This window comes from Pneumocystis jirovecii, assembly GCF_001477535.1.
Source record: "Pneumocystis jirovecii RU7 chromosome Unknown supercont1.12, whole genome shotgun sequence".
Lineage (NCBI taxonomy): Eukaryota > Fungi > Ascomycota > Pneumocystomycetes > Pneumocystales > Pneumocystaceae > Pneumocystis > Pneumocystis jirovecii.
The window spans coordinates 224,177-248,943 of NW_017264786.1; the positions used below are offsets into that span (position 1 = coordinate 224,177).

Genomic DNA, 24,767 nt, shown 5'->3' on the forward strand with positions numbered 1-24,767 from the left:
ATTAAATTATTTAGTAGAAAATAATACCTTTTTTAAAAAGACTTTCCTGAAAATCTTTACAGTCACAAGATTTACACGTATTGTTTATTTTGTTTGAATTAGGAACAAGTGAAGCCCGAGAAGGAAGGGATGGCTTTGTATTTTTTACAACGAGGGGTTCTGAGTTTTTAAATCCTGGTACGATTTTTGAATACGTACACGGTTTTGATATTGAAATATCTGAACGTGAAAATGTATTTGAAGAATCATACGAGTTATTTTCTAGATACGAGTCTGATCTATCCTCATTGTATGATGTATAATCGTCATCGGAAGAATCCTGAGATGTATTTTGAAAACTTGTAACATTCGAGTTTTTTAATGTTGAATTATGACGTATAGGGAATACGTTTTTTTTATAAATAGGTACATCGCTATTCTCAGTGTTTTTTTTGCTATTTTCTTTGCTAGTTTGTTGATCTACTATTGATATTTCTTCACTTAAAAAAGGGTTTTCTATGTTTTTCTCGCTAGAATGTCTTATTTCAAATGTTTCGTCACATGTTTCTTCATGATCAGTGGATCGAACAGATTTCGGTGCGGCTTTTTAACATTAAAATGGGAGAAAAAACTTTCCGAAATATACTTTTTTTAAATGATCTGGGAACAAACTCGTTTTCAGAACTGTTCAAATCCGATTTGGAAAAATTATTGCTTATACTTGAAGACAAAGACACCTTTGACTGGAAAGGCTGAACCATCTTCCCTATAGTATTTTCATTGTTGAAGGCATGTGCTGAAACTTTTTGACATTTAACATATTTCGAGCTTGATTTACATGCGTTATTACTAAAGTTGTTATTGACGTCCAACAATCACAGATAAATACATTTCTTCCCATGATTTCTTTAATTCCTGTATAGCTATATGGCAGTTTTTATAATATTTAGACTCCATATCAAGAAGCGCCGCCAAATTACTTAATTGAGTCGTCTAAATCGCTTTAAAACAAAAGCAAACATACTTTTTCGATTTTTCCTACCTCCAACTGCTGAATTGCATATATTCGTGTGTATATATTTTCACACGCTTCTTCATACTTAGCCTTGGCTACCCTCAATTCTTCTTCTATTCGTGGATCTTCCTTCTTTGCTTTCAGAAACCGGTTAGATACCGAATCATACGACAGTCGCCGACTTTCCAGCTTCTTGCGTGCCGTCTATTCATATTTCATCAATTTTATATATATGCCTATGTATATGGATTTACTTGATAGTCTTTAAATTGAACCAAAGAACGATCCATCGAACCCAGAACCGTATTAGATACGTCGTTGATAAACTGTTCCTGTATTTTTGATATTTCCTTGTGTGCTGCCCCATATTTCAGCAGTCCTTGCCCTATACCGGCAAAATAAGCATAAATGCTTCTTCATCACAGCTTCAAATCAACCATAAACTGATTCTGGGGGAAATCCCTCTCCAAAATCTAAAAGTGCTTTGCTAAAAGCCCCCATGACCGTCTGTTTCCCGTCTTCCCGCCGGTTAACTGCTTGTTTCTCAGCATTTTGCCCTCTAGCTCCCGCAAAAAAATACCCATCGACTTCACCCAGTAAGATATCGCCAAATAAAGCCTCTCTGTCCCTAATCCCCCGTAAGATTCCCCCAAATACTCCCAAAAATAAAACCTTCTTGTCTCATCTGCATCTCCAATTCCAGCTCCTTGAATTCCTCCGTTGTTTGTGTTGCCTGTTCCCTCCCGAGCTAAATCTATGAGTATATGCGCTCCGTATTCTCTGTTTGTTACCTTTTCTTTCGTCCATTGTCCCAATCTCCCAATTTTTTTTTGCATCATTTTTTCAAGCTTATCGTGACACGGCTTTTTCTGCCGTTTTTTAAAAAATTAAAAAAATAAAGCTTCACTTTTCATAATTCTTCCGTTTCTTCACTGCCATCCCCTCAATCCCTCCCAAATACACCTTTTTTCCGGAATATATGCTCTTCTTTGTCCTATTGTATGCGTTCTTTTCTTCCCTTCTTTTTTCACCACTTTTCCCCCCTTTTCTCTCGTTTTTTCCCGTTTTTTTTCCCTGTTTTTTCTGATACCCTTTTCTATCCTCATTCCCCGTTTGTTCCCTTTATATATGCGCCCTTTCTCCCTTATTTTCTCCATAATTCTTTTTTTTCCTTTTTTGCCTGCTTTTCTGCTTTTTTTTCCATCTCGTTTTTTTCTCTTTTCTATTCCTCCTATTTATACTTTCTCCGTATATCTCTATAACATCTACTAACGTCTACGGTCTATCGTGTTTTCGATACCGACAGCTTTGCAGGACTTTTTACTGCATCGATTGGCTGTTGCATGGAACTCGCGGGCGAGGACGCGTCAGCTGCGGCAAATAACGATATTCTGTCGCCTCCTAAACGTCCACGGTCAAGTTTTTCAGAATTCACGCTTCATAAACGCAAGGAAGCCTCATCAGCAGCAATAGGTAGAGATGGGACCATGATTAAGCATAAATAATGTGTTGACGGGGGGTTGTAGCAAGTGGAGATTCAATAGAAGAAGAAGAACTGTCAAAAAGACGAGATACAAGTGGAGCAGAGGAAGGAAATGGAGTAGAAGTGGTTTTTAGAGGAAACAGAAGAGATACAGAGGATAAAAAACATATTTATATGATGGAAGGAGAAAATGACAAGTATAGAGGGGCAAAAAAGGGAACAGGAGGAGCAGGAGAAGAGAAAGAAGGGGTAAAGAAGGAAGAAAGTGTAGAAAAGAAGCAGTTTGCGTCTGGAAGAGGAGATAGAGGGCAAAGAGGGGAGATAGGACGTAATACACTGTTTGGGCCAAGCAGTACAGTTGGTATTTGCAGTGGGTATGAAGAAAACAGGGAGAATAAGAGAGGGGAAGGGATGAGATATGGAGTATTGGGGCCGACAGAGGGATTGAGGGCGGCAGAAGCAGATAAAAAGGGAGATAGAGGGGCAGGATGTGCAGGAAAAGACCAGGAAGATGATGGAAGAGGGATGGGGGGCAGTAGAGATGGATTGGAAGGCGTTAGAGAGGGGTTGAGGATGAACAAAGGTTCAGGAAGCAATAGAGAAGAGCGGGAAGGAAGTAGACAAGGTTTAGAAGGTAATAAAGAAAGTGCAGGGGATAAAGTATCTGGAAAAGCAAGAACAGATAGGTGGAGTGCATTGGAAAGACAGGATATAGGTGTGGGGAGGGAAAGGAATATACCGAGACGGGAGCCGGGTAGAGATGAGCAGAAGAGAGTGATTGGGCCATTGCTGGATGGGCAGAATGGCTTTGAGGAGCAATATTATGTGATATCAGGGCCGTGGATGAAAAGGTACCGTGTGTATCTCGAAGAATGTGCGGGGGATGGGATGAAGATGGGGCCGGTAGACCAGACGTCATTGATGGTTGAAGGACAATTGAGACAAGGGATGGTAAAGGGCACGGATTATGAAATTGTTACATCTACAGTATGGGAGTATTTGGTAGCATGGTAATGAAGCAGCACTAGTAGGAAGAGGCTAAGGCGTGTAGGTTTGGTATTAAGGGAGAAGTGGTTTCCCGGGAGGCATTGGAAGCTAAAGAGAAGGAAAAGGCGGGGAAATTGTCTTTTGGTGAATTAGGGGGCAGTGTTGGAGCAGATTTTTATGTTTTTCGACTTATTCGGGTGAAACTTGGATGCATGGATGGACTTATTGGAACAAAAGGATCTGAAAGAGATAATACAAACAATAATGGTAATGAAACAACGTCAAAGATGCCGTCTCTGGTGACAACAAATACAATGGATGATTGTTATGAGCATTCTACTATGACAGACGTTATAGACGAGCAATCGACTGATGATGCAGGAGATCAAGAGTTTGAGTGGCCTTTAGATCAAACAATGGTGACAAAAAAGGTCTCGGAGGGATTGACAAAAACAGTGTCGTCCAAGTCGCCAGCAATTCCCACGAGCTCATCTGTGTGTCTTACTATTAATGGCAATACGATGGTTGCAACATTATTGCAGTCGATTCGTCAGACGTTAGGATTGGCGCCAACACAATTGGTTCAACTTTGGCATCAAGGAAAGCAAGTAATGACGTTATGGACAATGTTGCCTCAAGGAACGACAGTAAAAAGTCTTGGGTTGCCGTTAAATTCGGTACTTTTTGTTGAAACAACTGATCGGGCTGTTCCAGCACCGCCTACACGTTTAAGTACAGAACCATCGTCAGGCACGCTTTCGTCTATATTTGATAAAGAACAAACGAATTCTGAATCACTAGCACTACTTGGTATTCAAACAACGTCACTTTCAAAAATAGGTGCAGTTGGTCTTCAAAATCTTGGCAATAGTTGCTATATGAATGCTGCATTACAATGTCTTACACACACTTCAGAATTAACAACGTATTTTCTTTCTGGCGTATATCGTTGGGAAGTTAATTCCACCAATCCTCTTGGTACGGGTGGTCAAATAGCTCGATCATATGCTGCTTTGCTTAATAGTCTAGCACATACTAATACATCATCCTTTTCCCCGAAAGCGTTTAAAAACTGTCTTGGACGTTTCAATTTATCGTTTGCTGGGCATTCGCAGCAAGATAGTCAAGAATTGCTCGCTTTTTTACTAGATGGTATGCATGAGGATCTTAATCGTATTCAAAAAAAACCCTATTTTGAAAAACCGACTCTTAGCGATATGAATGATGCATTGATTGCCGAAACAGCTGACATTTGTTGGCAACTTCATCGGAAACGTAATGATTCTGTCATTGTAGATTTATTCCATGGGTTATATAAAAGTGTTTTGGTTTGTCCAGCCTGTGATCAGGTCTGAAAGGTTATTGTTAATTAATTAATCAATTAACAATTTGTTTAGGTATCAATTACATTTGATCCGTTTATGGATCTCACTCTACCTTTACCGTTCAAAAATCAATGGGTTTATCCTGTTACGGTTATACCGTCTGATATCAACAAAAAACAAATTCAGGTATAATTTTTCGCATAGATTTTTAATTTACACTCAATATTTCCAAAGATAACTGTTGAACTCGATACTTTATCAACAATTGCGTCAATGAAAGCTTATGTTGCATCTAAACTTAATATGGATGCACATGCAGTAAGTTGTTTTATCGTCATTTCATTAATGCTCATAATTTAGCTTATTTCATCAGAGATTTATGCGTACAAATTTTATAAACATCATACTGACGCAAGCATTGTCAGTACACATCTTTCACCTCATGATCAAGTTTATCTTTACGAGATGCCATCTTCTATATCAGACTTTGTCACTAATAGGCATAAAATTGTTATACCTATTTTTCATCAAAGAATCGAAAGAACATATCAACATCCTATAGCATTTGGAATACCTTTTTTTATTCTTTTAACACCAGAAGAAGCATGTTCTTACGATCTTATTGTTAAAAAAATTACAGAAAAATATAAGCAATTCATTCGTTCAAAAGAAATATTTCGGAATCAAAAACAGCAGAGTATCCAAGAATCTGATGAAACGATTACTGTGGAATTTCCTCAACAGTCTACAGAAAATGGCCATAAAAAAGAAGATGGCCTTCAGGGTGAATTTTTCGACTTAAAGTATTTTTCATCTCGTCATTCTGTCCTTCCTACAGGCTGGTCAGTATCAATGGATCATTTGCCAAAATTGAAAACAAGACTTCGAAAAGATACAAATACTGATAAATCTTATGATGACGATACTTTACTAACAGCTGAATCTGAAGATGAGCCTTTTTCTCATGGAACACCAATTTCGTTGGATGATATGATAGAGGACAGTGATTTTTCCATAACTAAAGATTCAAGCGATGATGAACTTTTACGTACAAATCCCGTATTAGAAAAAACAAGTCATATATCTTTAAAGCAAGAACATCGATCACGTTTATCGTCTGAAACGAATGTTTATGAAACCAAGGTACTTAAAAACAGTAAAGCTTTTATTCGTCAAGGAGAAGCTATTGTATGTGAATGGTCAGCTGAACATTATACTTCTATGTTTTTAAATGAAGTGGAAAATGGGTTAAAATGTGGTACCGTATGGGACGATGTTGAAAAATATGAAGACCCTTTGCTTTCTAGTCGCCGTGAGCCATCAACTATCCATTTAGATGATTGCTTGGATTTATTTGCAAAAAAGGAACAGCTAGGAGAGGATGATCTTTGGTATTGTCCGAATTGTAAGGAGCATCGTCGAGCAACGAAACAATTGGAGATATGGAAATCCCCTGATATCCTTGTGATTCATTTAAAAAGGTTTTCTAGCTCAAGAAACCTAAGAGATAAAATAGATGTTCTTGTTGACTTTCCACTTAAAGGACTTGATCTTTCTCAACGTGTAGCAGGGTACAGATATGACTCCAGTTCGACTAATGATTCTCAAATATATGATCTCTACGCTGTAAGTAATCATTTTGGAGGACTAGGTGGGGGTCATTATACAGCTTATGTGGTTTTAGAAGACGGTCATTTTTACCATTTTGATGGTAAACTGGTGTTTTACGTTTTAATGAATCTAAGGCTAACATTTTTAGATTCCTTAGTTGTACGAGTTCATGAATCTCAGATCGTTACGCCTGCTGCATATTTATTATTTTATCGTCGAAGAACAGATAAAGCACTTGGAGAATCAACTATGACGAAAATTACAGAGTATATATCTAAAATATCTACAGAGTCATATGATAAAATGAATGCTATATCTTCATTAAATAAATCTCCGGATCTGAGTATGCCAAATGAAAAATTTGCACCTGATCCTCACACTATTTCAATGCCAAATATGCAATTTAATATGACACACGTTGATTTATCTATAACACCGGATGACAGTGTAAATTCCAATTCTCAGGACTCTATAGAGTCAGGAAAAATTACATTTAGCGATGGATTTGACTACAATGATAAAGGAGAGTGTTTAAACTTTGAAACCTCTATATAGAAAATATTTTAAAATATTCCAGTTGTATATTTTCAATAATAAAAAAAAAAAACATTTTTAGTGAATCCAATACACATTAATAAATACGTTTCTTCCGTATTCCCATATTTTCTCTGTATATCTGTATATTTTGTATATTTTATTCATTCCATTTTAGAATCCTGGAGGAAACATTCTATTCATTATAGTTACCTTTGTAAACTAAAAATAATTATTAAATTCAACAATATATCACAAAATTCTTTACTTTGGGTACAAAATGAATACCTTTTCTAAATTCTTTTTTTTTTTTATCAAACACTGTATATTTATCTTTAGGTAACATTTTTGCCTCTGGTATAATTTCACGTATATGTCGTTCTAGTGCATGACATGTTAAACCCTTTTTTGCAAGAGAGTTTTGAAGAGTAGATATAACCAAGTCTACTTTACGTAGCCTTCTTCTTTGTCTTAATTTACGTGTTTTTGAAAGTCTCCATGGCATTTTCCTGTAAAAAAAATTATATAAAAAATTTTTATATAATTGAGGAAAAAACTATATACCAAAGTAATCCTGAAAATATAGGCATATTGGTTTTAAAAGGCCCAAACATGGTTTATTTTTAATTTTTTTAAAATGTTAATGTATATTTAATAATAAAAACAGCAAGATCGATAGATGTATGAAAATAAAGTATATAAAATCATATAAAATATAAAATAAAAATATCTACTATTAAATATCATGCCTTAATTTGAACAATTGAAATTTTAATGCTGAAACCTGGAAAAAATTAAGTGTCAGTTTTTAATAAAATGAAAAGATATGTGAAGATTGTTTTTATAAGGAAAAGAATATGATGCATTGGTTATAAGATGAATTGGATTATGAGTGTTATTAGATTCTGCTTTTCCATTTTCAGTAATAAATATATATAAAAATGGATATACTTTATAGACTCTTTTTCTAAGCGTATTGTGTATGTACGCGATAATGAATCGTCATGAACATTATCATCCGCCGTATTCTTAGAATCTATTCATTTTGAAATGGAAGAATTGTCTTGTATTTCTGTATGAGAGTTGGGATTTGCATTTAAAACAGAGCTTTCTGGTTCTGCTTTGCTGTTCTCTTCTTGTTTATTTTGAAAAGCTTGAGCATGCGATCTTTCAGATATATTTTGTGAAAAAGTATGATTTTCTTTTTCATTAGTTATATTTTATTTAGAAAAAATATTCTTGATTTTACCGTTGACAGAGTCATTATAAAGTTTTTGTATAATAGTATTTGAGGCATTGACAGATTTAAAGTCTTTTAACTGCCTTGCCGCTAATCCAGCGATGTTATTTAGTGTAATTTCGGCTTTTATAGATAAGTTTCGTATTTGTTTAAGACTAGAAAGAGTAGAATTTAATACAGAATCAAAAAGTTGTTTTTCAATTGTATTAATAAGGGTTTCAAAATTAAAATATTTATCATATATCTATAAGAAGGTTAATAGAAAAAGTAAATTTAAAATATTTAAAATTACCTTTTTATGATTTTCATTTTTAATATTTGATTTAATAAATACTTCAAACAATGAGACCATTTCAGATTGAAATATTACAATTTGATTAAAACTTAATTTAGATTTTTTAATTATTTTTTTTTTGCAATCGTTTTCAATAGATTTAAGATAAGTTCTAAATTATGATTAAAACGCATAAGTTTATGAGGATAAATACCTTATTTCTAATGCTTTAGTATGGATTGTTTTCCCTGATTCTTTAATATCGTTTATATTATAATAAGCATCCTTGCTATTAACATTTTTAAGAACGTTATTTTTTGATATAATTTTATTTTTTATTTTAGAAATCTCTGAATCTACTAATAAATTTAATTCAGTAAGAAGATTCTGAATTGTAGCTTTTTCTTTTTTATATATAATAGGTAATAACACATTTACTAAATCATCAATTAATAAGTTTTCTATTCCTTTACTAATTTTATTGAGATTATCAGTCCATAAAGATAGCATTTCTGAAATTAATTGATCATCTAAATGACTAGGAGAAGTTTGAGTATTATGTTTTTGTTTAGATACAGACTCTTTTGGATAAGTATTTTGATTTAAAGAAGATCCACTCCTAGGATATTAATAGATAGAAGTATAGTAAAGTGCTGACCTTTTATCAGATTGCACTTTTAACGTATCAGAATCTATTTCTTTGTATTGAAAAATACGTTCATAAATTCTTTCCAACTGTGGTTTTACATGTGTTTCCCATAAAAGATTAAATTTTGGAACAATATATGAAAAAAAAAAGTCCTTGAACTTAAATAAAATTCGTATAATTCGTGGATAGACCTCTTTCTTACAAAACATATATGTTGTTTTCAGCAATTGAATTGCATAAGGTTTAACTTGTCTGTAAAATGTAATACATTTAGACTTGTAAAAATTATAGGTTATTTGAGTGCTCATGTAAACAGTTGGATGAATACTTTTCCAGTAAATATTTTCGAAATAGATTACATATTTTTTCAAGGTATCTTTGTAAAATTCATTGCACACCTTAAAATACCTTATTCCTACAGGTTGTATGTGTTTTTGAATATATTGATATGCACTATCTTTCATATGCAGAACGTACGGATGTGCATATACATTGTACTTATCCCTTATGTGAAAAACAACAGGTTTCCCGTATTTATTCACATTTTCCTGAATATTTTTCAAATATGGCCGCACTGTCTCTACATGTTCCATAGCATATTCATGATATGTAGATTTTAAATAAGGATCTACTGAAGATCTAAAATGATGATAATTCTTGCATATTAACAGTGAATTTCCTAATGGATCTTCCACTGGACAGACAAAAAAAAGCTTGTAAATCATAAAAAACATAAAAAGCCTGTAAATATGTAAATTAACCCGTTCTTAAATACTATTATATACTTGAAAGTCAGCCCAAAAAAACGGCTAGATAAATGTTGTTTTTTGTATCTCTAAAGACCATTAGTTTATCAAAAAACTGAAGATTTTATGATTAAACCATGTTGTATGCGCTTTTTCTAATACAAAGACTAATAAATATACAATTTATCTAGTTTAAAGACAATATTAAACAAAAAGACGTTTAAATTCGTTTTTATATTTTGGTTTAAGTGCAGAATGACTATGTTTACTGCAATTAATGTGCTTTTTAAGAAATATGAAATAACGGTGATATTCGATCGAACAGGTGAAAGCTGATAAGTGTATATTAAAGCAATATATGCGTAAAGATTTAAGGAAAATATGCAAATACGAGACAAAATATACGTATATTAAAGAAACAAAGTGTATATATTGTGATAATGGAAGGCAAAAACGAAAAAAGTGGTAAAGCAAAACGATGGAAAAATAGACAGAAATAATAGGAATAAATGCATATAAAGGAACAAATAGACTACATATATGCTATGGGATTTTTATGCTATCATGAGATACTCATAGAGAGAATAGATAGGCTTTTTCGATGTTCGATGAGACAGAAAAAAGACTCGATATGCGACTGAAAATATTATAAAGCGGATGGATGGCACAAAGGCGTCTGGAAATGACCTTTTACTTAGGTTTTTTGAATCAGCGCACTTTAATTCTCATGTATGTTAAAAAAACGGGTTAAAAAGGTGTATTTTAACGCGAAAGAAGCTTTGTGTTGCGTACCTTGCCAGATATCCAAATAACATAGGTATTCATCACTATTTGTGCTCGAAATTGAAAGAGTTGGAATACAAATCTTTGTTTTTTACAGAATAATTAAAAAAAATAGGTTTTCAGCGGCTGAAATTGAGTTTTTTTTGCCACAATTATGGTATGTTTCTGATGAGAAATAAAGACGGGATATTAATGCTTGATAAGTCATTTGGCGGTGAATACTAGCACTGATTCGGTTGCTTTAGAGGTTTTTATTCTAGATCAGTGCAGAAGTTCGTCACATATTGCTTTAATGGTGTGTTTGGAGTCAAAATATAGTTTTTGATAAGAGTTAAGTAAATACAGGTTTTTTGGTTGTTTCAGGCACATTTCGTAGATCTTATTAAGGATCCTGAGTGTAGTTCGTTTAAAGCATGTAAAAGAATGTTTAATAAGATTCAACATATTGTTTTTGATGAAAGAGGATTTTCGGATTTAAATAATCTTAAAGTTAGGGAAAATATGTTTCCTTCTATTTTATTGTCTAGTGTTATCATGGGAAGTATTGCTGTTCCTTTATTGTCTAAAGCAGTTGGCCCAATTGCTATTGCTCAAGGTAGACAGTATCGTTCTCAGTCTAAAGAACCAGATAAAAAAATATTTCAACATATTTTGTTTTCTGATTTTTTTCAAACCTCAGAAGAGAAAGTTCAGGAGATCTTGCCAAATGATATGCTTTCTCTTCAATTAGATCAAAAATCATTTGATGGTAAACCTAATTTATCTGAGATTTCACAGTTCTCGAGTATATCATCGAGAGAAACTTTATTACTCTCATCGTATAATGATCAATATTCGTCAAAGGATGATGCTAGTGGTTCTCCTGAATTGTTTTCTAATTTCGACTCATGTTTTATGGAAGATTTATCTTCCAAAAAGTCGTTATATGATTCTTATACAGAAAACTATACGTTATTGTCTGGCTTGTCTCTAAAGAAGCAAAGTTTTTTACTTCAGTCTGAATATTTTAGACATGAAACAGCATTTTTTCAAGCGTTACAAGATATTTCTGATCGTTTAGTAATTGTTCCTGAGATGGCTCGTTTAAGTGCATTACGTGCTGAGCTGACACTTTTAAATAGCCATTTACCTGCAGATGTGTGTATACCATCTCTTTGTAGTGCAACTGTAGATTATCCTGTTCATCATCGAATTGTTAGAATTAATCCAGCTGAAGCAATAGTTTTAAACAGTGCAAAAAGGGTGAGTTATATTTTTTTATTTTTTATTTTTAATACTTTGAAAGGCACCTTATTTGCTTACAATAGAAATTTTGGAGAATGATCTGTGTTTTGATCCTGAAAAAATGAAAAATAAAGAAAAAATTTCGAGGATATTGTTTAATACAGAAAAAAAGAAGCGATTTTTTGATATTTTTAATAATTCTCTTTCATCATATGATTTTGATTCTGAATTACTTAAAGCTAATAACAGTGAGAAAACGAATGTAATAGAATCTGATCTTGGAGATATTGGAGTATTGTCTATTTATGATTGCTCTGGCGACATACCATATGAAAGATTACAAATTAATGGTTTCCGGGATAGCACATTGCCAGAATTTCCTAGTTTTGGATATATAGATGATAATTTAAGTTTTCGTTCTGAAATTTTACAAAAACAAGCAGAAGCAAATCTTTTTTTAAAAGAAAACTATTCTTTAGATTCATCCTGTAGTGAAAATTCAATGATAGTTACATATATGCGAGCAGCAGCGATAATGTTGGCCCGACTGGATTCTGATAGTAATAAATTGTCTAAAGCTGAAACAGCAGCTATCAAGAATAAGATAATTGAAGAAATGCAGCATCTTGAAGAGAAACGTATAAGTATGGATAGTTATGAGAGTTTTGTTGATAGTCGTATAAATAATATAAAATATAGTGAAATCAAAGAGAAAAATAAGAATTCTATAGGTAAATAGGAATCGTTAATATTAACGTAAATTGATCATATTGAAGCAAAATTATTTGAAGAAGATTGGGTTATGAAAGTCGAACGTATACGGAAATCCTCGCCATATAGTCATTTTCCTAATTGGAATTTAATTAGTGTAATTGTAAAAACTGGTTCAGATTTGAGACAGGAAGCTTTTGCTTGTCAACTTATATATGCATGTGAAAAAATTTGGAATGAATATAATGTCCCTGTATGGGTTAAGCGGTTGTGTATAGTTAAGTTGTAATATTATATATTTATATTTTTTTAGAATGAGAATACTTATTACTGGAAATGACTCTGGTTTAATAGAAACTATAATTAATTCTACAAGTATTCATACTATAAAAAAAAATCTAGTAGAGCAATCTTTATCTGAAAATTCAAAAGGCAAAATGTTAACATTGAAAGATTATTTTTTAAAGGTATCAGATCTTAATATTGTTATCTCTGCTTTAATATTTGATAAAGGTATATGGTGATGTTCATTCTCCAGAATATAAAGCTGCACAAGATTGTTTCATGCGTTCTTTAGCAGCATATAGTTTAATATGTTATATTTTTCAGCTTAAAGATAGACATAATGGAAACATTCTTCTGGACACAGAAGGCCATTTGATTCATATTGATTTTGGGTTTATGTTTACAAATACACCTGGAAATGTTGGTTTCGAAAATGCTCCTTTTAAGCTCACGACTGATTATGTAAATATTTTGGGTGATAAGTTTAATGAATGGAAAGATTTAATGAAACAAGCTTTTAAAGCTTTACGGAAAAAAACAGAAGATCTCGTATTACTTGTTAGGGTGATGCAAAATGGTATCTGATCCTATACTTGGTCGTTATTAACACAAGTTAGAATCTAAACTACCTTGTTTTGGCTCTGGTGCATTAACATCTATACAATTTGAGCAGCGGTTCCAGCTTCATCTTTCCGAAGCTGAAATAGATGAATTCGTTGAGTCATTGATCACAAAAGCACACTCTTCTGTCTGGACAGTAAGTCCCATTTTAATATTATCTTCTCATGTTCTCATTTTTAGCGATTATACGATCACTATCAACAACTGTCTCAGGGAATTTACTAGCCTATTAATGATTTCTTGTTTTCCTGGTCTTTAAACTTCTTTTGCATTATCTAAACTGAAAAAATATTTAATGTAATGGGAAAATGTACTTTTGTTTGAAAAAAAGAATAAAAAATAACTTATATAAAAATATACACAAATAGTCATCTCTTCTCTACATCTTCATTCAGTTTCTTGTATTCTTAAAAAAGACTAATATTTTTATAAAAGGTTCTAAAGGTTTAAACGCTCTCGAAGGACGATTGATCGACGAACAATCTTTTTTGTTTTTTTACATCTTAGAAAACCCATTAAAAAGCATTAAATGGCGGACGATAGATTGTGTAGGGTCTGCTGCAGTGAAGGCTCAGAGGATGAACCTTTGTTTCATCCTTGGTAAGATATTTTTTCTTAAATCTCAGTGAAAAACAGTGTTGACACGTGAGATATAGCAAATGTTCGGGAACGATTAAATATGTTCATGATAACTGGTAAATAAGGCCTAAGGAGTGTTTTTGAAGTGTAGTAATTAGTATAAGTCTTATCAAGTGGCTGCATCATAGCAGAAGAAAGGATTGTGAGCTTTGCCGGACGCCTTTTCGGTTTACAAAATGTGAGTGTTAAAAAGAGGCATAGAGAGGGTGGGATTGATTGGGAGGCAGTATATGACCCGAATATGCCGAAATCTATTCCGATTGTGCTTTTTCTGGTCCGTTTATTTAGGCGGCTGAGGAGATTAACGGTTCGATGGTTTCGAACAGGACTTGCGCTGTTTTTGTGGCTTGGATGGCTTCCATGGGTTACACAGTGTGCATGGAAGTTTTCTTTTAAGCTGGGAGATAGTTTAGTGGTCAAACCGTTATTTGCTGATACAACACGGGACTCGCAAACGACATGGTTGCAGTATGTTTTAAGACGAGGAGATATTTCGCTTAGGAGTTTATTTAAATATAAGACGATCAAGTATTTTTTCAAAGATAATGATTGTTTTTGAAGGTTAATCATTTTTAGTAAAATTATGATAGACGTTCTTGAAGGACAGCTTATTACTGGTATTATTGTGATTATCTTTATTATTATTTTGCTTTGCCGAGAATGGGTTATGGGTATTAGTTTGAATAATGATCATCATTTTGAATCTGCGGGTTTTGATATAAATTCATATACCGATCCTTTGGGAGAACAGAGGATGATAGAGCAAACGTTAAATGAAATCCCCTCTGATAATATTGATGATGATGCTGATCAGTCTGTTTCTGCAAATGAGCAAGATCATGAGAGTTGCATTGCTTCTGTTCATTCTGAGGAAATCCCTACTCACATAGCTCGTCCATTAAAAATGACATTTGGCCCTGAAGAACTGAAATTAGATGATGATGATGATGATATAGTTTTCAATAAAAGAGATGAGATTTTTTTCGAAGGTTCAGATGATAATTTGTCTCAATCTACATCGGGATCTCCAGATCTTAAAATGATTCATCAAGGAATGAGTCGGCATCGAGAAACCTTGATAGAGACAGGATTGTCCAGGCCGAGGTATACTGATGAGCAAAACAGGGCGTCTTTCGAGGATTCCTCTGCATCTTTACATATGGAATTTATTAATGTGCCTGTAGAGGATGCACATATGGATCGTCGTAACATAAATTTTGCAGGAGTTGCTGAGTCATTAAGTCAGAATGGCTCAGGATATGTTGCAACTCAAAATGTTGTTCAAAGGGCTAGTGATGGTTCTATTGTTCGTGTTTTGTCAGCACGAATGAGAAGTTTTTGGGGGTTTACAGAAGAAAATATAGAAAACAGAGAACATGCTACTGATGAGGCGGATCAAGAGACGCTTTTGAATATGGATAGAGCAAGTTCTGGAACTTCGAATGCTAATGTTAATCAAGAAAATGATGATTTACCGGATGAGTTGGGGGAAATTGACGGAATTATTGAATTATCTGGAATTCGAGGACCTATTGTGGGTCTTTTTCAGAATTGTATTGTGACGTCTATTTTGATCGCTATATTTCTCGGATTATTGGTACTTGTACCATACGTTTTAGGGAAATCTGTTATTCTTATTACTGTTTGTTTTTTTTTTTTGTAAAAAATGTTTTTTTGATTCAAGATAGGTTCGAATACCACATTATTTAATACAGTTTCCAGAAAGTACAATTCAAAAAATTTTCTTGAGTATCGTTGATGCAGTTGTTTTTTTTATCTTCCAAGTAATTAATAGTTTTATGATTATAGGGAGAATATTATTTAATATAATAATTCTTAATATATTCAATAAGGAATCTTTTATAAAAATTTTTAAGTCACATGCTATTATGAAATCTATAGCCAATAGTGCTCTGTCTAGAATTATGCAAAGAATTACATCTATTTATTTATCAGGATCATCTTCTGCTTTAGATAAAGAGGTTATATTTTACGTTTATGGAGTAAAAATTGTTATTCCGCCTCGGATAATGACTCTTGGGACTAGAAATACTGTTTTTGATAGAACAGTATCTATTATTATTGGATATTGTATCTTAATAACTACTGGTGCATTGTATTTGAAGAAGCATTCTTCTCTTAAAAGACGTTCACGACAAGGAGTGATTCATCGTGTAATGAATGATACACTTCAACAAGCGAGTTTGATTATTAAGGTTTTATTTAATTAATTTAAATTTGATCTAATGTGTTTAGTTTGTTATAATTGTAGGAATAGAAGTTATTATATTTCCTATTTATTGTGGAATACTTATAGATTTGTCGTTATTGGATTTATTTGAAAATGCTAGTATTAATACGAGATTGGCATTTACTAATTCGAATCCCTTTATTAGTTATTTTTTGTAATATCTTCCATTTTACTTTATATGTATTTACTTTATTAGGCATTGGTTTATTGGTACTGCATATATGTTTCAATTTGCTTTATTTGTGAAAATGTGTCGTGATATTGTCCGTCCTGGAGTTTTATGTAAGTTTTTTTTTGCTATTGTTCCATGTTTTATTTAGTATTTAAAGTTTTTATTCATGATCCTAACGATGCACAATTTCATCCAATTAAAGAAATTCTTGAGCGTCCTATTAAACTTCAGTTACGGAAGATATTTACAAGCGGAATTATTTATTCTTGCTTAATATGTTCATGTTTTTTGAGTGTTGTTTATTCTGCAAAATATTTTTTTCCGAATCTTTTTCCTCTTCACTTATCAATTAAGTATTTTTTCGTTGTTGGTTTTCGTATTTCTAAATGCTATTAGTACATTTCTCTTTGGTATTCCCTTTGATATATTGGCTTTACATATTTTGATCCCATTAACTCTGAAACTAATAAAGCCTGCTGTAATAACAAAAGCTTTGTGGTTATGGTGGCTCAAAACTATAAGCGCTAAGCTTCGTCTTACTTCATTTATGTTTAATGGCCGACATCCTCAGGAGGAAGGAACATACGTACGGAAGTCTCTTATGGCAAAATTGTTGATAAAAAAACTTGATGTTAGTGATAATTCTCAAGAATCATTGAAGAATTTAGATGTTGTTTTTGTTCGTAACGGTTCGTTTTTAAGAGTACCTTTTAAGGATAATATTCCTCTTCATAGAGAATCGATGTTTATACCTGTTACGGAAGATAATGTGAGGTTAGATAAGAAACAAGATAATGGAACAAAAGACAGTCCCAATTTTACTGTAGTCTACGTTCCTCCGTCTTTTATTAAGAGAATAGTTGTATTCTTGTTTTTGGTTTGGATTTTTGCATTTTTAATAGGTGTTATGTTAACTATTCCTCCATGTATGCTTTTGATGTATTGATGTTTTATCAATACTAATGGGTCAATAGTAGTTGTTGGTCGGCAAATTTTTGCATTTTTGTTTTCTGGGCGCGAATATCATGATTTTTATACATATATTTTTGGATGTTATTTTCTTGGAATCCTAATTACATCATTATTCTTTTTGTATACTTACAAGATTTCACTTAAGAATAATATGAGAAGCTTTCTGGAAAAATCAAAATCATTTAAATCTGTAATATCATGTTTGAATATATGTTTTCTAAGGGTGAGTTTTATTTTGATTCGAAAATGTATTATAATATTTTGTTAGCTTTTAAAAGTGGGATATATGATTTTCGCTTTTAAAGTATTTTTTCCTGTCTTATTTGGTTTAATTATGGATTATTATATTATTATTCCATTTAACACATATTTTTTTCCAGAAGATGATCCTGTAGTGCATATTTTTCATGATTGGGCATTAGGGGTTCTGTATACTTTGATTATTGGACATTTAATCATGTTGAATACAGAATCCTTCTTAGCACGGTCAATGACACAGGTAAAGTGTTTTTAGGACTCTATATTTTATTAATTAATACTAGATTGTTCGTAATGGGTATATGAATCCAGATATTGTGCTTTCTACAAAATCGTTTATTATTCCTTTTGGATCAATAATGATCGCTTCTTTATTAGCCCCACTTGGTTTAGGCTATATCATATCAAAATTACTATGTAAGACTATTTACTAAATAATATAAAAGAAATTAATAATTCAAGATCGTACTGCTACTTATGATACAATATCTTGTGTGTATCGTTATTCGTATCCTTTAACACTTATTGGGGTCTTAGTTATATTGGTTTTAAAAGGATTTTGTATATTATTGACTAAATGCAATCAAAGTATTCGTGATGAAGTGTATCTTATAGGAGAACAACTACATAACTATAATTAACATTTATTTTATATAGCATATTTTAGTATATATAAAATAAATGTTGGTTATTATTGCAAGGCCATACATGTTAATGTTTGTCGAAATGTATGAAACATTATGCTTAGTGATATTAATAAAGTATATTTTTTATGTATGTATTGTACTGAATTTTAGAGGAATAAAATAGAAGGTATTTTAAAATAAATTCAAATAGTTTGATGTTATAATAAATTTAATGATTTGTTAAGTTTTTACATAATATTTATTTTATAAATTTTATTAATGAATTTAATTATTATATCTTTTTAATGTATTTGAAAATTGATTTTTAATTTTTTTCTATCTTTTAACATCTTTATAATTATAGCTTTCTCATTTTATAACGATTTCAATAGATAATTGTCAAATGATTTAATAAAAGATGTGCTTATTCCATATACATATATACGTCTATTTTTATTATTGATAATATTCTATATTAGTTTTCTTTTACGTTTAACTTCATCTTGAACATATTCTTTTTTTCTTAAATGACTTTCTATAATGATTCTGTTTTTGGCTGTATTAAATGGCTCTCATTCGCTTTGATATATTTCATTTGATTTTATATTGAGACATTTTTGAATTATCCATATTTTTTCAAAATATAGTAAATTTTAAAGACGATTTTGAACAAAAGCGCGAAAAGAAGCAATATTTACATTAATGCTTATAAATATTCTAAGATCAAGTGAATAAGGATCTTTCGTAAGAGGAATTTGGTTATTTTTCATAAATATAGACATAGTTAATTGAGATGACATATTTTGTCTTTTTTTATGTCAATATATATATATGAAATATTTGTTTAAAGTATGCAGACGTTACATTTAGCCGTTTGTTTTTCCTTTAGTCTGGCATTTGTACGATTACTGCTGTTATTTGTAGAATCCTTAGAGACAAGGATGGATTATTAGAAAAAGAATATCTTTGCAAAAAAAGAGATAATACTTAAAGTAAACATGTTAAAGGAAGCTTAGAAGATGGAAATACATACAAGATCTGCAATAGTGTGATGTTTTTTGAAGCAAAAGATTTATAAATGATTTCTGATCTTTAAAAATTAATAAAATGTTTTTATAAACAAGTTAAATATCTACCTTTTTTTGAGTATAAAAAGAGTATCTTCCTATTTAATAGATTAGTTGCATATTCTGCAAGAACCCATAGTAGAGTTTTTAGGAGGTATTGATTGAATATCTACTGTTTGTTATTTTTTTTAGTTTTGAATTTTTGAAAGGATGTTTTAGATCAAAATAATAAAAATTAGCTATTTTTTATTTTAAAAATAATTTTTTATCTACTTCCTCCTTGGAAATATTAAAAAGTTCAAGTATTTCGTCTACTACATTTTTAAGGTTGAGAACACAAATTCCAATAAAACTGCTAATTGCCCAGTTCTCATTTTCATTAAAAGAATATTCCTTTAGATCTAAATCAAAATGAATAACTTTTCTGAAAGCATTTTAATGTGTTAAAGTCCTTATAGATAAAATTTTACATTGAAAGATATTATATGTAGGATTAGAAGTAAAGCATGATGATGGGTTCAAAAAAATATGCATTTTTAATTCTTTTTTGGAATATGTTTCATGAAAAAGTATAGATTGTTTCTGTAATTTTGCAATTTCTGAAAGTTTTTTGATATGAAATATTCCTTCTGGTAATTCTAAAAAAGAAAATGCAGGATTATTAACAGAAAACACAAAAGTGTTTTTATCGTATTTTATAGACTTTTGAAACAAGTTTCTAGATCCTTCTTTATGAATTTCTACATTGTCATTTTTAACAAATTCGTTAACAGATGATAAGATCGTTTTTAGTAGAATGTATTTTTTTTAACTGTGTTTAAATATTTCTTTTGTTAGTTTAAGAAATATAAATGAGATGTTAATTTAACAAGTTTCTGTTATCTAGTTATTTTATAGCTTTTACGTTTTTTTTGTATTTGTTTCATATTGATATAAGAAAATTTATTTTAAATAAATATTCCATAAGTAATATATATATATATATATATTATTGTGAAAAACCTTTGGACTAGTATATTTTTAAAACAGTTTAAGAGCTTTATTATTTTATAATAATATTGTCTTGATTTTCGAAAAAATATCAAATTGACAATAGGTCTGATAATTTTAATATAAATATATATAACATATGCATCAAAGCAAATTGCTGAAGACAACTTCAATAAAATTCTATAGACTGTGTTTGATTTTTGTTTGTAAAAACTATATACTTGTAAATATATAGTTACCGTAATTTTGTAAGAAATAAAAATTCAATATTTCTTATAGGTTTTCCATGCTTCCAAAAAGGCTATTTTTTCATCAACACCTAGGTTGACTCTTGGTATTTTTGAAAGTTTTGAAAGAGATATTGAAACAGTTTCATCAAGTTCCTCTTGATAATTACTTGAAATAATGGGAGTTTTTGATATTTTTATATGAATTTTGTGTGATAATTTGAATGTAAGTCGAAATAGAAATGTAAAAAGAGACTTAGGATGAGGAGTTGCGAGATAATGGCTATATCTTTTTAAATTATTAGTTATAAAAAATAACATCTTGATTTTACTTAATAGACAAGGGAAAAATTCTAGTTTGAGGTGCAACTGATTGAAGACTCTGTGTAAATAAAAGTAATCCACGACCGTTAGAGGTGGTTCCCTTTTAAAATTATTAAAGTATAGTTAAAAAATAATGCCAACCTCTGGAAAAACAGAAATTATCCTATTTGGATATAATTTCGATAGATTGTCTAGTGTTGTATTGTTTTTATAAGAGGGTTTTTTTGGTGTTGAAAGCATATAAAACATAGCCTTTATACCAGAAACATGTTCGACAAGAACTGTGTTTGAGAAGGATATGGTAAATACAGGATTATATCTAGCAAATAAAAAAATTAGTAAATAATTAATAATGATGCGTTTTTACTTGAAAGTTAAATATAAAATATCGAGTGGAGAGCAACAACAAGAAACAATGATATCTTTAGGTTTTGGTTTTATGTTTGTATTTTCACTATACATTAATCAGTAATTTGTAATTTTTAAAGACAGACCTTGAATGAACATACATTTGAGAGTATACAGGAAAAATTCCACATAAAACCAATACAGTACCTATAAATATTTTTTTAATAAGATGAATAGTTTTAGGAAATATAGGTTGAAGGACAGGTGAAAGTAATGTATGAACAAATATAAAATATGTTATAAAAAGTATAAATATAAATAAATGTCGTATTAAAAATAAAATTGGCCCAAAAATAAAAAAGAAAAACTTTTGATTCGGCATCTCAAATGGATTTTGTAGGAAGGGTGCTAATCCTGTTCCTGGATCTAAGAAAAATTGTTGAATGATAAAAAAAGATAGATCTATTTGTACCTCTCCATTTTGTAAATTTTTCCATTTTCTGTGAAATAAAAGAAAAAGTATATCCCTTATCAAATATGATAATACTTTTATGTATATATTTTAAAATTGTCTTTGAATCTTTTCTGATTTTTAAAAAAATATATAAATTTAAATTAAATGTATATTTTGTAAATATAACTTATTTAATGCTTAATATGAATTTGCATTGATTTAATTTTAATAAAAAAAGTCTTTTTTTTTAAAAAAGAGTTCACAATTTTCTTTTTTTGTACTTTCTATAAAATCTATTTTTAAGATTATTCCTTATAAAAACTCTAAATAAACTTATTGATAATATAATAAAATAATGCTCCTATAAAATTCGTTTTTCTTATATATTTCCTATAATTTTATATTATTTTTATATTATTTATACACCTTTTTATTGATAAATTTTATATTTCTGATTTTATATTGCTCTGGATTTCTCGTATCGTACTTAATGTCATCAAAAAAAATAAGTTTTTAGAGAAATAAAAAGGTTAGATCTCTTAAGAATATTTATATTTTACAAGAACAGATGAAATAACTTTAGAATTCTTATTAAAAAGATTTTTTTATGAAAAAAAAAGCAAAAAAACAACTAAATTTCTGCTGAAATATTGAATATATTATTTTCTGTTTACGAGCGTATTTTTTGTTGAATTTTAGACAAAAAAGTGTCTTTTTTTAGATCACTTTTTAGTAATATCACAATTGAATATGAATATTCAGAATAATACTGATAATTTATTTTATGATCAAAAAAAAATTCATCAAAATCGTTCTATTTTGCGGAGAAACTTTTCGCAGATTTCAGACAAAGTTGAGCTTGAAGAGCAGTCTAGGGATGTAGATCCAAGTGTTTTACATTTGATTTCTCCTCACAAGCCCCTTTATATAAATGAAGGTGATATGGAGAAAGAAAAATTATTTCTTATGAAACAATTGCAAAAGATAAAGGAAGAAATTGAGAAATACCAAAGAGATATATATAAGCTTCAAAAAAGCAAAAAAGATGATGAAAATCGGAATCATAAAAATGAGGATGATCTTATGTATATTATTTTCTTTTTTTTAAAAAAATAATTGTTGATTTAGAAAATCGTTACTTGACTTAAACAATCATTTTTTGGCAAATAGCTCCGAACCTAAGATTTTTGTTGATGATACGATACCCTCTTCATTACCTACTCGTGTTGAAAATCCCATTCCTCAATTACGAATTTTTAATCAACTCAATTTTCACGATACTTCCAACAGAATCGTTTCTTCTGAAGAACATGGTCATTTGATTCGTGAGCATCGTTTAAAAGGAGATTGTTGTAATGGACATGTGTTTTTTGATGTTGAAATGCTTGTAGATGAAGGCACTTTATCTGTTATATCTCTAAATGTCAAAACATCTCCTTGGGCATATTCAGAATTGCATGAATTTCTTGTATTGTTGAGTTCCTTGAATAATTTGCATGAGTTGTTAATCTCATCTAGAATGATGAAGGATAAAAATGTTAATAATGTTTTTTACGGGATTTCCTCTTATTCAAAATTGTCGTCTATACGCTGTAATTTATTTTCTCGTTTATCTAATAAATACCCACAGCTTTTGTCATATTCTGGTAATTATGTATCCGAACCGAGTAAAAGGCAACCAGATGAGTTTTTTGGCATACAGTATTTACATTTTATTCATAAGAATGGTTTTGAATTAACTTTACATTGGAAAATAAAGATAGATAGTATTACAGCAGATGCTAGTAGCGATATTTCTGCTAATCCAAGATATCCTGAGAGTTGTATGTAGTGCTTTTTGTTTTGTTATTTGGGTTAATAGGTTAGGGGAATTATTTGATGAAAACAAAGCTTTACGAAAAATTAATGTTATGTTTCAAAAAATGATAAAATGTAAAGGAGTCTATAACGCCAGCATTCTTTTGTTATCAAGTGTGTTCCAAGTCGATTCATAATTTTATGAGTAAATAACATTACCACCATGGTCATACTTATTGGACATTTCGTAAAAGCTTTTTTAATTTCAATGAATATAAATAATAAAAAATGATACATAGCATTTTAAATGTATTTTATTTAATCTAGATAGTTCTTGTAACATATATAAATGAATCTATTTTTTAAGTTCTTGTTCTTCTAGTTCTTTTTTCTTTTGCATTTCACGTTTTCCGACTGTTTTGGCTTCTTTAAGAGCTCTGCGGAGTGCAGCATATGCATTAAATTCCCTTTCTTCATCTGTTATTATACGTGATTCAGGCTGAGTTATGGCAAGTGGCTGAGGAACAACTGAATCGACTGATACTTGTGTGTATTTTTTATCAAAATCCTAATTATATATCAAAATACAAATCTAGGACAATAAGAAAAACCGTACACAGGCATCACTTTTCTTTGTCTTTTTCCCTTTACGTGGCAAAACAATTAGATATTTCAAGTATAATTGAAGTCGCTCAACATTTTGCTCAAGTGATTCAAGAGATCGGTTACGGCGGCGATGATCCACTGGAATACCAATTGTCAAAGCATAATGACGTGATATACCGACTGCCTATTCAAATATTAATTAATAAATTATTAATATTATCTATTTACTCTTAATTCATCAAAAGTAAAGCCCCGTCCAAGCCGCAACTTGCGGTTATACTTAGATGTAGGTGCACGTACTACTGGACGCAGTAATTCAACTGGCCGTGGTGCTAATTTCTCTGCCTTTTGGCTTCTTGCTTTTCTACGGCGAAGTTTACGACCAGGCTGATCAAACCATGTCCGAACCCGTTTTTGCCAGTGTTTTCGGAAATGCTGGTTTGGAAGCATATTATTGTGTTTGATAGACATTTTGATCTGTTTTAATGTTGCTTTTCTCTTCTTTTCTGCTCTTTTTTAACTGTTTTTTCTGTTTTATCTTAAACTTTTTGTGACGATTTGTATCCTTC

General features: G+C 30.8%; 10 protein-coding genes across 10 annotated transcripts; 4 read left to right on the plus strand and 6 right to left on the minus strand.

Moving 5' to 3' along the window:
• Positions 1 to 10: 10 nt before the first annotated feature.
• Positions 11 to 1,833, minus strand: T551_02711 (uncharacterized protein; the record flags this gene model as incomplete). The annotated part of the gene is made up of 7 exons (XM_018374974.1): positions 11 to 582; positions 626 to 828; positions 869 to 972; positions 1,022 to 1,198; positions 1,249 to 1,379; positions 1,432 to 1,622; positions 1,667 to 1,833. 7 exons carry the CDS (start codon positions 1,831 to 1,833, stop codon positions 11 to 13), a joined length of 1,545 nt encoding a protein of 514 aa, XP_018228854.1.
• Positions 1,834 to 2,337: 504 nt separating this feature from the next.
• On the plus strand, positions 2,338 to 6,955 carry T551_02712 (uncharacterized protein; the record flags this gene model as incomplete). The annotated part of the gene is made up of 7 exons (XM_018374975.1): positions 2,338 to 2,467; positions 2,521 to 3,487; positions 3,529 to 4,813; positions 4,862 to 4,975; positions 5,024 to 5,107; positions 5,150 to 6,500; positions 6,549 to 6,955. 7 exons carry the CDS (start codon positions 2,338 to 2,340, stop codon positions 6,953 to 6,955), a joined length of 4,338 nt encoding a protein of 1,445 aa, XP_018228855.1.
• A 153-nt stretch (positions 6,956 to 7,108) lies between these two features.
• Positions 7,109 to 7,548, minus strand: T551_02713 (mitochondrial 54S ribosomal protein YmL31; the record flags this gene model as incomplete). The annotated part of the gene is made up of 3 exons (XM_018374976.1): positions 7,109 to 7,156; positions 7,203 to 7,443; positions 7,499 to 7,548. 3 exons carry the CDS (start codon positions 7,546 to 7,548, stop codon positions 7,109 to 7,111), a joined length of 339 nt encoding a protein of 112 aa, XP_018228856.1.
• Positions 7,549 to 7,974: 426 nt separating this feature from the next.
• On the minus strand, positions 7,975 to 9,822 carry T551_02714 (uncharacterized protein; the record flags this gene model as incomplete). The annotated part of the gene is made up of 5 exons (XM_018374977.1): positions 7,975 to 8,135; positions 8,184 to 8,418; positions 8,467 to 8,620; positions 8,663 to 9,067; positions 9,107 to 9,822. The coding sequence occupies 5 exons, from the start codon at positions 9,820 to 9,822 to the stop codon at positions 7,975 to 7,977; spliced, it is 1,671 nt and encodes a 556-aa protein (XP_018228857.1).
• A 678-nt stretch (positions 9,823 to 10,500) lies between these two features.
• T551_02715 (1-phosphatidylinositol 4-kinase) lies at positions 10,501 to 13,726 on the plus strand (the record flags this gene model as incomplete). Its single annotated transcript, XM_018374978.1, has 10 exons — positions 10,501 to 10,572; positions 10,618 to 10,694; positions 10,742 to 10,783; positions 10,831 to 10,921; positions 10,972 to 11,868; positions 11,912 to 12,581; positions 12,627 to 12,831; positions 12,875 to 13,028; positions 13,075 to 13,423; positions 13,464 to 13,726. 10 exons carry the CDS (start codon positions 10,501 to 10,503, stop codon positions 13,724 to 13,726), a joined length of 2,820 nt encoding a protein of 939 aa, XP_018228858.1.
• A 270-nt stretch (positions 13,727 to 13,996) lies between these two features.
• T551_02716 (uncharacterized protein) lies at positions 13,997 to 18,400 on the plus strand (the record flags this gene model as incomplete). The annotated part of the gene is made up of 14 exons (XM_018374979.1): positions 13,997 to 14,067; positions 14,124 to 14,162; positions 14,221 to 14,634; positions 14,683 to 15,748; positions 15,795 to 15,890; positions 15,960 to 16,322; positions 16,363 to 16,511; positions 16,554 to 16,639; positions 16,678 to 16,882; positions 16,926 to 17,455; positions 17,504 to 17,724; positions 17,770 to 18,000; positions 18,044 to 18,176; positions 18,222 to 18,400. 14 exons carry the CDS (start codon positions 13,997 to 13,999, stop codon positions 18,398 to 18,400), a joined length of 3,783 nt encoding a protein of 1,260 aa, XP_018228859.1.
• A 638-nt stretch (positions 18,401 to 19,038) lies between these two features.
• T551_02717 (uncharacterized protein) lies at positions 19,039 to 20,378 on the minus strand (the record flags this gene model as incomplete). The annotated part of the gene is made up of 5 exons (XM_018374980.1): positions 19,039 to 19,192; positions 19,522 to 19,550; positions 19,726 to 19,871; positions 19,923 to 20,192; positions 20,357 to 20,378. The coding sequence occupies 5 exons, from the start codon at positions 20,376 to 20,378 to the stop codon at positions 19,039 to 19,041; spliced, it is 621 nt and encodes a 206-aa protein (XP_018228860.1).
• A 327-nt stretch (positions 20,379 to 20,705) lies between these two features.
• T551_02718 (uncharacterized protein) lies at positions 20,706 to 21,838 on the minus strand (the record flags this gene model as incomplete). The annotated part of the gene is made up of 6 exons (XM_018374981.1): positions 20,706 to 20,958; positions 21,002 to 21,093; positions 21,135 to 21,312; positions 21,361 to 21,447; positions 21,488 to 21,767; positions 21,814 to 21,838. 6 exons carry the CDS (start codon positions 21,836 to 21,838, stop codon positions 20,706 to 20,708), a joined length of 915 nt encoding a protein of 304 aa, XP_018228861.1.
• A 707-nt stretch (positions 21,839 to 22,545) lies between these two features.
• Positions 22,546 to 23,789, plus strand: T551_02719 (uncharacterized protein; the record flags this gene model as incomplete). The annotated part of the gene is made up of 3 exons (XM_018374982.1): positions 22,546 to 22,880; positions 22,924 to 23,618; positions 23,662 to 23,789. 3 exons carry the CDS (start codon positions 22,546 to 22,548, stop codon positions 23,787 to 23,789), a joined length of 1,158 nt encoding a protein of 385 aa, XP_018228862.1.
• A 158-nt stretch (positions 23,790 to 23,947) lies between these two features.
• Positions 23,948 to 24,669, minus strand: T551_02720 (uncharacterized protein; the record flags this gene model as incomplete). Its single annotated transcript, XM_018374983.1, has 3 exons — positions 23,948 to 24,160; positions 24,209 to 24,382; positions 24,427 to 24,669. The coding sequence occupies 3 exons, from the start codon at positions 24,667 to 24,669 to the stop codon at positions 23,948 to 23,950; spliced, it is 630 nt and encodes a 209-aa protein (XP_018228863.1).
• Between the last annotated feature and the right edge of the window lie 98 nt (positions 24,670 to 24,767).